The 9,913-nt window shown below is 35.5% G+C and overlaps 1 protein-coding gene across 2 annotated transcripts; it reads right to left on the bottom strand.

Annotated features, from left to right (window-relative positions):
- Window positions 1-960: 960 nt before the first annotated feature.
- On the bottom strand, window positions 961-9,139 carry LOC309497436 (C-type lectin domain family 17, member A-like). Of its 2 annotated transcripts, XM_082167723.1 has the most exons (7): window positions 9,072-9,139; window positions 8,485-8,622; window positions 4,459-4,689; window positions 3,227-3,369; window positions 3,050-3,156; window positions 2,678-2,852; window positions 961-1,069 (listed from the first exon to the last, which is right to left on the bottom strand). In XM_082167723.1, exons 1-6 carry the CDS (start codon window positions 9,091-9,093, stop codon window positions 2,723-2,725), a joined length of 771 nt encoding a protein of 256 aa, XP_082023849.1. In that variant the 5' UTR covers window positions 9,094-9,139; the 3' UTR covers window positions 961-1,069; window positions 2,678-2,722. The 2 variants fall into 2 exon arrangements, with proteins under 2 accessions (XP_082023849.1, XP_082023850.1); XM_082167724.1 differs by lacking the exons at window positions 961-1,069; window positions 4,459-4,689 and having other exon boundaries at window positions 1,360-2,852.
- Between the last annotated feature and the right edge of the window lie 774 nt (window positions 9,140-9,913).

Below are 9,913 nucleotides of genomic sequence, written 5' to 3' on the forward strand. Positions count from 1 at the left end.
TTTCCAGACAAGACTTAGAGAAACTTGTTCATGCTTTCATCACCAGCAGGGTGGATTATTGTAATGGACTCCTCACTGGCCTTCCCAAATAGTCCATAAGGCAGTTGCAGCTCATACAGAACGCTGCCGCCAGGATTCTGAGCAGAACCAGAAAATATGAACATATCACACCAGTCCTCAGGTCTTTACACTGGCTCCCAGTTAGATTTAGGATTGATTTTAAAGTATTATTACTGGTATATAAATCACTCAATGGCCTAGGACCTCAATACACTGGAGATATGCTCACTGAATATAAACCCAACAGATCACTCAGATCATCAGGATCATATCAGCTAGAAATACCAAGGGTTCACTCTAAGCATGGCGAGTCTGCTTTTAGCTATTATGCTGGAACCAGCTTCCAGAAAAGATCAGATGTGCTCCTACGGTAGTCACTTTCAAATCCAGACTCAAAACACATCTGTTTAGCTGTGCATTTACTGAATGAGCTGTGCCACTGTTCGTCCGACTGATTACACTGTATTTTATTTCTGCATCCTCCTTTTGATTCTAAACTCAAATGGCACTGAGAATTGGATAAGAGACAAACATAAATTACTTAATTGGAGAAATTGAGAGATGAAACCATACTGATGGCCTGGGTCTGTGGTGGAGTAGTGAGTTTAATGTGTCAATTAAACTCTAGGCTCTGTGGGGTGCGGACTGATGGGGCAGTGAACACGAGGTCAGTCCTAGAGCTCCTCCTGTCCGATTTTAGGGGGAAATCGGGTCCATCGGAGACGTCCAATGGAATTCTTAGCCGCGCCAAATAAACACCACAGACACAGTGTCAGAGTAAAACTATATGCAAAAATAAGATACCTCCGCTGTTTTGATCAAATCTGACTTCCCTTTTCATTTCATAAGGACAATATGAGAATTAATACACAAAAAAGGCATTGACAAATGAGTGCAAAATTTGATTTTTCATATGTTTTAATGTCATCAATTTTTTTTCTTCTATGAACATTATTGAAAGAAACATCTCTTCTTATTGTTTTGCACAGTACAACAAATCAATTTGGTTACTGCATTCAGGGACGGACTGACAATCTGTGCGTTCTGGAAAAGTCCAGAACGGCCGTCCAACCGAGGGCCGTCGGCACAAAAAAAAAAAAAGTCTGATAAAGCAATATGAACAGCCAACAGCAGGGGCACTAATACGATCACTTATATGCTACATGTAAAAAACAACAACTGAGGAAGAAGAGTCGGCCTATAGCCACTCACAGAAAGTTAGTTTTATAAGGCTGCACTTTTAAATTTGCTTACATTATATTTGAATAGTTAGCTAATATATTATATATTATAATAGTATAGCTGTGGTCTCCAACGTGGTGCCTATGAGTTGCCCGCTAAACACACTCTATAAATAGCTCCAACTTGCCGTCGGGGTTCCAGACTTCGAATAAATGGTATCATTTTGCAACCTTTTCAACTAAACGTTTCAATTTGAACTTTTGCCTCTACAAAATTACCCAACTCTCTTTGATTATACGCTGTCATTTGCGTTGCGTATGAGAAACATCAAATGGCAAACGCTCAAAAAGCGGAACAAAACTTGTTTGATCTGAGCAGCGCAGAGCATTATCAGATCGTGGACAAAGCAGCTGTGCGGGCTGATCTCGATCACGCGAACATTATTACACAGATCCACTGAGAAGCAGTTCAATTCAGCGCAGAATTCTCTATCTCTATTATAAACACACAACTGACTATGTGATTTAAGCTTGTAAAAAGCTAGATGAAACAGCGCTGATATTCTCAACATATTGACGCAAAAAAACAGGGCGAAACATTGTTCTGAGAACAAACCAGTTAGAAGACATTTCACAACTTATGAATTAACTGTAGTAAAACAAACTTTTTTGGCAGAAATGTGCCTGTATTCATATTACAAATGCTGTTATATTAATAAAGTCATGTATAAATGTATTAAATATAATCCTGTAATGTTTTGTTTAGAAGTTATGGCAGTTTATTTATTTATTCATTTATATTTATACTAAATGTTTGGCCTACTGTTTTTGATAACACATACAATAGGTTTATAGAAAATCAACAAAAAAATCAATAAATATTTTCATAATTTTTCAGGAATTGTTTTTTTTTTTTTTTTTTTTTTGCTTGTAAGTCTGAACCGAAATATCAAGATATTTTATTATTTCCCATATGATGGTGAAAAGTAAAAAAGCTTCACCATGTTATATGTATAATAAATATTTGAGTATAACAAATAAAAATCCCTTCTAGATTATTTTATCCCTTGAGGTAGCCCTCGCACACAAAAAGGTTGGAGACCCCTGGTATAGTAACTATGTTTTATAATGACAAGTTTGTGTAATTTGGGGCTTTTGTAGCCAGTGACATTTCATTATTTGTATTTTATGGCATTGTACATTTTTTGTCTTTATTTGAAGGCTGAGGCTTCATTAATAAACACAACCCCAATTATCATCATTGGTTTTGAGATGTTACTTGCTGTGAATACCTTGTCTGATAGGCTACAGTATTGTGGCATAGTATCAGGACATCCTGGCTAGTGTCTGTCGCACATGGCTAGAGGCGAATGGCCGGATGATGGGCCTATTTGGGAGAATGTCCAGGGCTGTTTTTTAGCCCCAGTCCGTCCCTGACTGCATTGCTTTGGATGTACAGATTTGATGCTTTGACAGCTTCGTTAAACCTCTAAATCCTTCTCACAAATCCATACAAAGGTGTAATGACATGGAAAATCAGCCAACTTAAACTGTAATGCAGCACAGTCCTCTTCTGGAACGTTGTTATTGGGTTCCCCAATCCGCCAAAGCCTACAACAACAGAACAGCCTGTGTTTGTGTCACATGTTATTATAGTGTTAGTTAAGTAAATACAGTACATTGTTTGTAACAGTTATTTTACATGTATACATAATGTGTTTTGTATTAGCCAATCAGATGTGGCTACGTCATTACGCACTGCTTGTTTAAAAGGTATGGTTTACATTATTATTAAGCAAACTGCTCACCCAGAGGCCGGTATGCTGCCATCAACCCACTTCCAGACTCCCTCTTCATCACTGTCAGTCAGACCAACCCAGGCAACGTTTCCACTGGTAAACTTTGTAATAAATTCCTGTAGAATGAAATATTATTTAGACCATAAACCGTTTTCAGTAAAGATTCAAACACAATCTCTCACTCACCAGTTCCTCATAGTTGTTTATGATCATCAGATGCGCTCCTCTCTGCAAACAGTCCTGTCTGCTATCAGTCCAGTTCTTCCACTCAGAGGAAATGTAGTAGGAACTGAAGTCGTTTGTTATCCACTTAGGGTTGGGGCTCTGATCTGTTAATGTTAGAAAAATAGCTCTTTAATCCTGAAAAATCAACTAATTTCATTAATTTCCTGCCTTTTCTATATAATTAAATAAAGAGCAGACAGTGATTTTTCTTTTTTTCTTTTTTTTCCCCACATCATTATGACAATCATGGACACCTATGCTGCATTTAAAAGCTGAAAAATGTCTCCGTAGGACACCCAACAAGGCATGTCCCCATATACAGTGTGTACCCTTTCGCTGCCTTTAATATCCCACAATCCTGTGCGTTTGATTCCATGACAGTTGCACTAAAAAATAAAGGCGCGTATGAAAGTTGCTGTTGGTCAAGTCAAGTCAAGTGTTGGTGAACAGTTTGTGTATAAATATATGTTTTTGACCAAATTGTTCTACTTTTGATTAGGGATGGGTGGATCGATCCTAAAGTATTGATATTTTTGATACTGGCATTGTATCGAAAGGATCAATTCTCAAATTGAAGTATCGATCCTCCTTGGGATTTCTTTTTAAAAACAAAAAACAAAAAAACATGTGATTTTAGAATATTTATATGCTAGTAGTAGGCCGCATATAAATATTTATTTAAATAGGAACGTCATTGGGAACTATTTTGCTGTGTCTGTGCTGTTTATTTGATGAATAATGTTCAGTCAGTTTCAATAAATGTAACAAAAAGGGAGTCATGTCAATTGCAGTTTATTTAATATGAATAATGATGGCTTTCACAATACATTACAATCACTCAAGTATAAATATTTCATAGAAGTATTGGTATCGATATTGACGATACGGGTCTTGAAAGTACTTGGTATTGGATCAGAAGGAAAATAATCGGTATCGCCCATCCCTACTATTGATGTCAATTCTAGCGAGAAATTACTTAAATATTCAATTAGTTATCACCCAAGTTCTCTCTTTTGTTTTTGTAGATCCATTAATCGTTACGCTGCCTCAGAAGTCTGTCAAATATCAGTTTGTGAGGAACCTTCAGGTGCAAACACTTCCTGATATATACAGTAACTTTTTACATTTTTAAGAAAAGAATAAAAAGACTGTGTCCACATTTCTAGCTTGTGGAATTAATCCAAAATGATTACCATGTTCGTTAAGCTCAGCCTGGAGTTTTGCCAAGTCATTCCTTAACTTCTCTCTCTCTTCTGTCAAGTTTTTACTCGGACAGTAGTTTTCCTCTTTCTCGGATTGGAACAGGTTGTTTTCTTTTGTGAGCTTTATGCACAGGACTATGACGGCCACCAACAGAAGAACACACAACAGCCCCAAACACATCATGGTGGTATTGTGACTTCCTTTCTTCTCAGAATCACTTCCTAAAAATGTAATGACATTGGATGTGTTCAAAATAGCATACTATTATACTATTCTTATATTGAATACCCAGATGAGCTACTATATTTGCCAGCATTTTCTAAACACAAGGAATTGCTGTGTTCGGAATGGCATACTACTCCTGCTATATTAGGGTGACCATACATCCTCTTTTTCCTAGACATGTCCTATTTTTGGACCTAAAAAAGATACTATCTTGAGGCCACGAGATAGTTATAATTAGTGCTGGGCAAAGATTAATCACGATTAATCGCATCCAAAATAAAAGTTTGTGTTTGCATAATATATGTGTGTGTACTGTGTATAATTATTTTGTATATATATATATATAAATACACACATATGCATGTATTTATGTAAGAAATATTTGCATGTATATACTGTATATGTGTCACGAAACTGCTCCAAGACACGAGAGTAGAGGATCCAAATGCAGCTTTTAATAAGGAAGGTCGTACAGGCAGGGTCAAACAGGGCAGACAGAGCAATGTAGATCAAACAGCAAGGGTAATCCAGATAACAGGCAGAATTCGGGGCAGGCAGCAATAATCAAAAGTCCAAGAACAGTCCAAGTCAGGCCAGGCAGATAACAATCATACAAATGAGGAAACAGTCCAAGATCAAAAACCAGATAAACAAAACACAGGATAAACGCTCAGAAATGCAGTGTGACACAAACAAGACTTCGCAGGGAATGAATTAATGAATGTACAAGGTATAAATAGGCTGAGACTAACAGGGTAATAAGATACAGGTGAATGCAATCAATGATAATGAGTCTGGGCAGTGAGTTCTGGGAAATGTAGTGTGAGTGAAATATGATAGTCTGGTGTGGAGTGCCCTCTGGTGGCACTCAAGGGCACTCCAGCTGGTGACCGTTACAATATGTATTTATACATAATTTATATTATATATAAATACAAATAATTTATATATAAATTTAAAAAAATCTTAAATATATACATGCATGTGTGTGTATTTATATATACAAAATAATTATACACAGTACACACACATATATTATGCAAACACAAACTTTTATTTTGGATGCGATTAATCGTGATTAATCTTTGCCCAGCACTAGTTATAAATAATTTTTTTGACAAAGTGGGACTAGGGGGGCTCTGTAATAAACAAAACTAATTTCAAACTTTTTAGATGGAGCATCAGTACAACTCACTTTGCATTACCGCAAACTGAAGGAGAGTAACCGGAACCGGAACATGAGTCTTAAAGGAACCACGCACTATTACTACTATTACTACTACGAACTAAATATTTAGCATCTTAATTAATAGAAATCAATATAAGAAGAATAAATTAATGAAATATTAAAAGAATCATTCCAGAATACAAAATAATGAAAGAAATATAACAAATGATAATAACAAAGGGAGAGAATTTGAGTGAAATTAACAAATATAACACCCATTACATTAAGCTAAATAATTAATATAATTTTGATTATAATTTAGCATAAATTTCATGTTATTAATGTATTACTATGGGGTGTCAGATTTAAAAATTCAGATACAATTTTATAGCTGATATATTTTAATTATTTTTTATTTAGCTGACTTTAGGCGTTGAGGGATGATCTCCACTGGTATCCCTTTGAAGATGTGCTGAGAGTCATTCCTCCCCCTGAGAATGTTACCTCAAGGCACATGGCCATTGCAAAAGAGGTATGGGATACCCTGGCCAGTCATCAAAATAAAATCTGAAGATTTCTGTGATTGGCCACAGCCATGGTCATGCCCCCTTGTGGAGTGTTAATCAGTTCTTCCCTGACCCATTTCCCACTATTCTGCAAATTCATTAATACTTAATGTAAATCTTTTAATATACTGCACACAGACAGACAGACGAACTGACACAGACTGACGGATGGACTGTTATAAGATGCTATTAAATGTTATTCAACAATGTTCCTGTGTTTCCTGAGCATTTGTCACATTATTGACCTGATCTTTAATCAAAAGTAATCTATCAATCCCTGTAACTTTTCGCAACCCTGTTACCGTATAATTTTTATTAAAATAATAATAAATTACCTTTTTTAGCTCACAGGGGCTTGAGCTATTGTCCTTACCGTAGTTTGAAGGATTATATGCATTATGCATTTTAGCAAATACTTGAAAATATATGCTGAAATCAGTCAAATTAAACATGTCAAAAGTTAAAAATTTGGCAAAGATGGAACTCAAAAGTTACTGAAATGAATTTAAATCAAGTGATATCTAAAATTAAATATTTATATAGAGTGATTGTGACTTTCTATACCTAATGGCAGGAAATTATATTTAAAAAAATCAATAAATATACTTTTTTTTCCGGGTTCCTGAGTATTGGTAACAGGGTTGCATCGAGCACCAAAAAAATTAAATAAAAAGCATTATAAAAAGTGTGCCTTTGATACCTGAGCTGGACGAATCAAATTATGTAATGGTATATTGCCTGTTTTTATGAAATGCATAATAAAAAATTGTAAAATAAAGGGCCAATTTTTCAAAATTATGGATGCCTAAATGTCCTCCAATTCTGGAATGACCCAGCTATGGCATGAAATATCTGATATTCCGATTGTCAAATATATGCAACGCAATATATATATATATATAACGCAAAGTATTGCAAGAAAAAGGCTAAATGAATGCGATCTTACGACATTTTTTTAAATACTCGACGGGCCGGATTAAACAGCCTAACTATGTGGCCCGCGGGCCGTAGTTTGCCCACCCCTGCTCTAGAGCCAGCTGCAAAATGAGAAAATGTCATAGCATGATGAGAATAGCCTACGGAAACCCTGAACCGCAACGGGGGGAAAAAGAGAAAGAAATCCGTAAAAACAAAAAAAATTATCTAGCATTTCGAGATTAAAGTCGAAACATTTCGAGATTAAAGTCAAAACATTTAGAGAATAAAGCCGAAACATTTCGAGATTAAAGCCGAAACATTTCGAGATTAAAGTCGAAACATTTCGAGATTAAAGTCGAAACATTTCAAGAATAAAGTCGAAACATTTCGAGAATAGTCTTCCGTAGAAGTTACGTGTGTGCTTGCCATTGTTTCACATTGTCACACAGGCATTCATAATGGTGCGCGTCCACTGGCGCAGAGCGAGTGTTTCCAATTCATTACTAACACGTGTGTGTGTGTGTGTGTGTGTGTGTGTGTGTGCACAAAGAAATGCGCTTGTGAAGTCGACTGCCTCAGACATGGATTTACACAAAATAATAGCTTTTTACTTTTATCTGGGCTTTCAACAAAAGGAAAAGGTGCTGTCGCCGCGTCATGGTAGGTGCGCCATATGTTTTCCTGCTTTTTGTCATTTGCCAATCAGACCTATGTGTATGAAATGTGCTATATAAATAAACTTGCCTTGCCAAATAATATTTCATATAATGGCCATCATCGGACAATGTTTGTTTGTATATTATGAAGGAAAATTTAAATACAAATGCTTTGCAATTTTGTAAAGGATTACAAATCACTTTTGAAATCATACCAATTAGTGCAGAAAATAAATTTGAATAAATTTAGAGTGTTTTTAACAACGTTTCTGGATGATAGCACCACATGATATTTTGACACTTTAAAAATAGTAGGCAGCATGCACTGGGCAATAAGCAGTAAGTAGAAAGTTAGTGTGCTATTTTGAACACAGACATTTTCTCAGCCCAGCTTCTTCCATTTGCCACGGCACAGAAATATTGGAAGTATATAAGAAAGGTAAGATGATACGTTCAGATGTGCATTGAAGAACATAATCATACTTATCTGTTTTCTCCATTCCGCTTCAGGATGGTTGAAGTCATCTAACTCATGGGGTACTTCTATAGCATTCGTACTAACAAACGTAACCATGGTCATCTCTTGTCTTGCCATCTTTGGTTTCCCAGTAGAATTTATATCTTTGGTTTATAAAGAATGTATTTTGACATACATTTTTTTTTTGAAAGAGAATACTGTTTTTAGAAGGTGAGAATAAAAAGTGTGAACTTTAAGAAAATGTGGCATCCAAACTGTGAACAAAGCGTAGTTGAAAAAGAATCGCTGAGGCAAATTTACTAAATTTAAGTTCTAAATTCTGAATATTTCCTCCTCCATTTCTTCTTTTTAACAGTTTCATCATCGTACTTTGTAAATGGCCCAGCACCAGCATAAAATAGCACAAGGAGTACTAGGGGTTTGAAAAATACAATTTTGCTGATTTTATCTCATACAAGTCAAAAAAATATTTAAATGTTTTTTTTGTTTTTTTTTATGGAAACAAAATCTAAATTATTGTAATTTTTCAATGCAAAAAAATTCAAACAGCAATATAATATAGTCCAAACTGTTTCAAATTATACAAAAGTACCTTCATGCAGTCCATCTTCCATCCTTTAATTTTTAGTGACTGTCATGCATGCACTTGGAGCTTTAAACGCAAATAAGGATGTGGGATGTCACTTCACACTGCAAAAATAATGGGGGTTGTTATTACTCAACTTCCTTAAAGCTTAAAGAGTTTGTTCACCCAAAACTCTCATCAATTATTAAATTATTAAAAAAGTCATCAATTATTCACCCTCATATTGTTCCAAACCCTTAAGACTTTCATTTATCTTCAGAACACAAATGAAGATTGTGCTTTTACATTTACATTTATGCATTTGGCAGACGCTTTTATCCAAAGCGACTTACATTGCATTATCCTATACATTTATACATAGGTATGTGCAATCCCCTGGGATCAAACCCACAACCTTGCGTTGTTAACGCAATGCTCTTACCACTGAGCTACTTTTCATCACTACTAAGCATTCATCAACTAACATCAGTTGTGGTAAACAGAAGCTCAAGGATGTTCGCTTGACGTGCAAGAACCAATGAGGTTCATTCTCGTGTTACGCAGCACGTTTGAGCTTCGCAAGAATCAATGAGTTTCATTCTCATGTTTCTCCAACCAACTTTCTAAATTGTTCAAAGCATTTGTAAGTCAAGTCAAGTCAAGTATATTTGTATAGCGCTTTTCACAATACAGATTGTATCAAAGCAACTTCACAGTATTAAATTAAAATAATACAACAAAGTTTGTTTCAAGAGGAATTTATTGATTGATAAAATTAAATTAAATATCCCCAAAATATCCCCAACTGAGCAAGCCAAAGGCAACAGTGGCAAGGAACCGAAAAACTCCATCAAGTGACCTAATGGTGT

This window comes from Leuciscus leuciscus (assembly GCF_965113295.1).
Source record: "Leuciscus leuciscus genome assembly, chromosome: 4".
NCBI lineage: Eukaryota > Metazoa > Chordata > Actinopteri > Cypriniformes > Leuciscidae > Leuciscus > Leuciscus leuciscus.